The sequence below is a fragment of the Naegleria gruberi genome (assembly GCF_000004985.1).
Source record: "Naegleria gruberi genomic scaffold NAEGRscaffold_90, whole genome shotgun sequence".
Lineage (NCBI taxonomy): Eukaryota > Heterolobosea > Eutetramitea > Acrasida > Naegleriidae > Naegleria > Naegleria gruberi.
In genome coordinates this window covers 76,958-79,114 of record NW_003163237.1, presented here as the reverse complement: position 1 = coordinate 79,114, position 2,157 = coordinate 76,958, and the positions used below count along the sequence as shown (strand labels likewise).

The 2,157-nt window shown below is 33.7% G+C and overlaps 1 protein-coding gene across 1 annotated transcript in view; it reads right to left on the bottom strand.

The window, feature by feature from the left end:
- Positions 1 to 2,072, bottom strand: part of NAEGRDRAFT_76093 (uncharacterized protein) — a gene marked incomplete at both ends in the record, with an annotated part of 4,522 nt that extends 2,450 nt beyond the window's left edge. The window contains one exon of the mRNA XM_002668942.1: positions 53 to 2,072. Coding sequence (XP_002668988.1) covers positions 53 to 2,072 — 2,020 coding nt within the window. The remainder of the gene's footprint in view (positions 1 to 52) is intronic.
- Between the last annotated feature and the right edge of the window lie 85 nt (positions 2,073 to 2,157).

Sequence of the window (2,157 nt, the reverse complement as noted above, 5' to 3'; positions counted from 1 at the left end):
TGCGAAATTATATCAAAAGGTATCATACTAAGCATACTTCTTGTGTGATTACATTCATCAACATATTCTCGCAGCTCTGCGTAGTGTAATCCTGCAATAATCAATATCAAAACAAAAGCTCCAGAGAAAACACCAAGAGCCAATTTGGTTTGAACACCCACTATTGGATCTACTAAATCATCTCCAAGAGAATGTATCTTAGCTGAAATTGCAGAGAGTAGGGTGGAAAACATTACAAGAGTGGAATTGGACAATTTAGTACTGAAGGCAATAGAGTCCATATTCATTACATATTTCTCTAATAATGAATCAAGACCTGTGCAATTAATTGTACCACAACTACTATTACCTTCAAGTAAGAACTTGGCATTGCTTGATATAGAATGTAAAGTTGTTGGATAGTTATGGTTACCATATCTAAAAACGATCCATGAACGTTCAATAGCATTGTTGGAAGAACCCAAACTATTGCTAGATCCATTAATAATCTTGTTTTCTAGTATTAATTGATCCTTATGAAGATTTATCAGTAGGGAAGACATGTAACCAAGCTTTAAAGTTGAGCTTCTAGAACTGAAATCTAAACTGTAAGCTTCATAAAATGTTACTGATAAGGAAGTAACACAAACTAGAAATATTACCAAAAGAACCATCAACAATTTCACTTTGAATGTAAATATTTCAGAGTATGAGCTATTGTCGCACTTCTTATCAGTTTGCTTTTCCAACTCAATATTCAGAATTCCCACAATATCTTTTGGTATTTTTGAAAAGAGACTGATTATCTTTTCTTTGATATTAAGTGTTGCTAGTAATACGATTACAATAACAGTGGCTACTACAAGTAGACCTAACAAAACAGAGTTGACTATTACTGCCTCATCGTATGGGTGATTTACCACTCCATTTGTGAGAGACTGGCAATACTGGTCCATATACCCAGATGTTAATTCATGGTTAAATGAGAGGTACAAATATTCATAATTGCTCTCTAAATTTTGGAAGCTGTTAATATTCCATGAATTTAACTTGTTGACAACTACTTCGATATCGGATATCAAGGAGGCAATTGATACATTTTGCCACTTATAGGATACTCTATTATCAGCAGAAATTGTGGGTACCATGACTGGGAAGTTATTCCCAGAGTAATAGTTTAAAGCATCTCCAGAAAGATGTGAATAGCTTTTAATTTTGCCATCTTCTGTAAGGTGCTTTAAAGCAGTAATTCTTTCATAAAAATTGTTAAAATTATAAGTGGAAGGATCATTTCTAAAATAATAAGCCAATCTAACTTCCCTCAATAGAGAATACGGAACATTAGTGAATTGACAGGCGTGTAAGATTCTTACAAGTTCATCTCCATGAAGAGAAGAGATTACACCAATAATTATTCCAACTGAAATAGCTAGCAGAGCAATGGCATCATAAATCAAAAATAGGAAGGTTAGTTTCATAGTAAACTTGGTATTAATTGCCTCTCTGTACACCTTTTCAGTGTATTCGTGGGCTTGATCATTCACTTGTACCTGTTGGCTCTTTGTTACCTCTGGATTCTGTGTAGACCTGTTCGAAATTGTCGATTTGCTATCCTCACCAGTAGCTTCCTTATTCAAAGAAGGTGATGACTTCTTACTGGTCATTACCTTTCTAAATAAGAAATTATCAAAATATAACGCTCTCTTTTTTGCTAGAACTTGATTTTCAGGATTGGAAACAACTAGCAGGTCATAAATTACCTTTCCTTCCTCAAAAGTTTTGTACATGGCATGAACGATAGCGTTAATTTTGTTTTGATCGTCTTCATTGCTAACAAAGTATTGCCAAAACAATTTTCTGAACATTAGCAATCTATTTTCCACCTTTTGAGCTTGTAGCAGCATAGTACTAAACTCGGTTGTCATTTGATAGCCGTGTCTAACTTCAATTTCCTTAATCTTGGAGTTGATGGTTATTTTCTGAACGAATGATGCTTGTCTTAACGCATATTTCAAAGTATTAATAGAAAATTGAGGATTATCATGAAAGGTTGAAGTATAAATGGCACTCATTATCAAAGTACTTGCAGACATTCTATTCCTTTTGGATGTAGCATATTTTACAAGCTCTTCATCAATTTCTTTATCAAATACTTTAGTTTGAAGAGAGCTCTCAAAT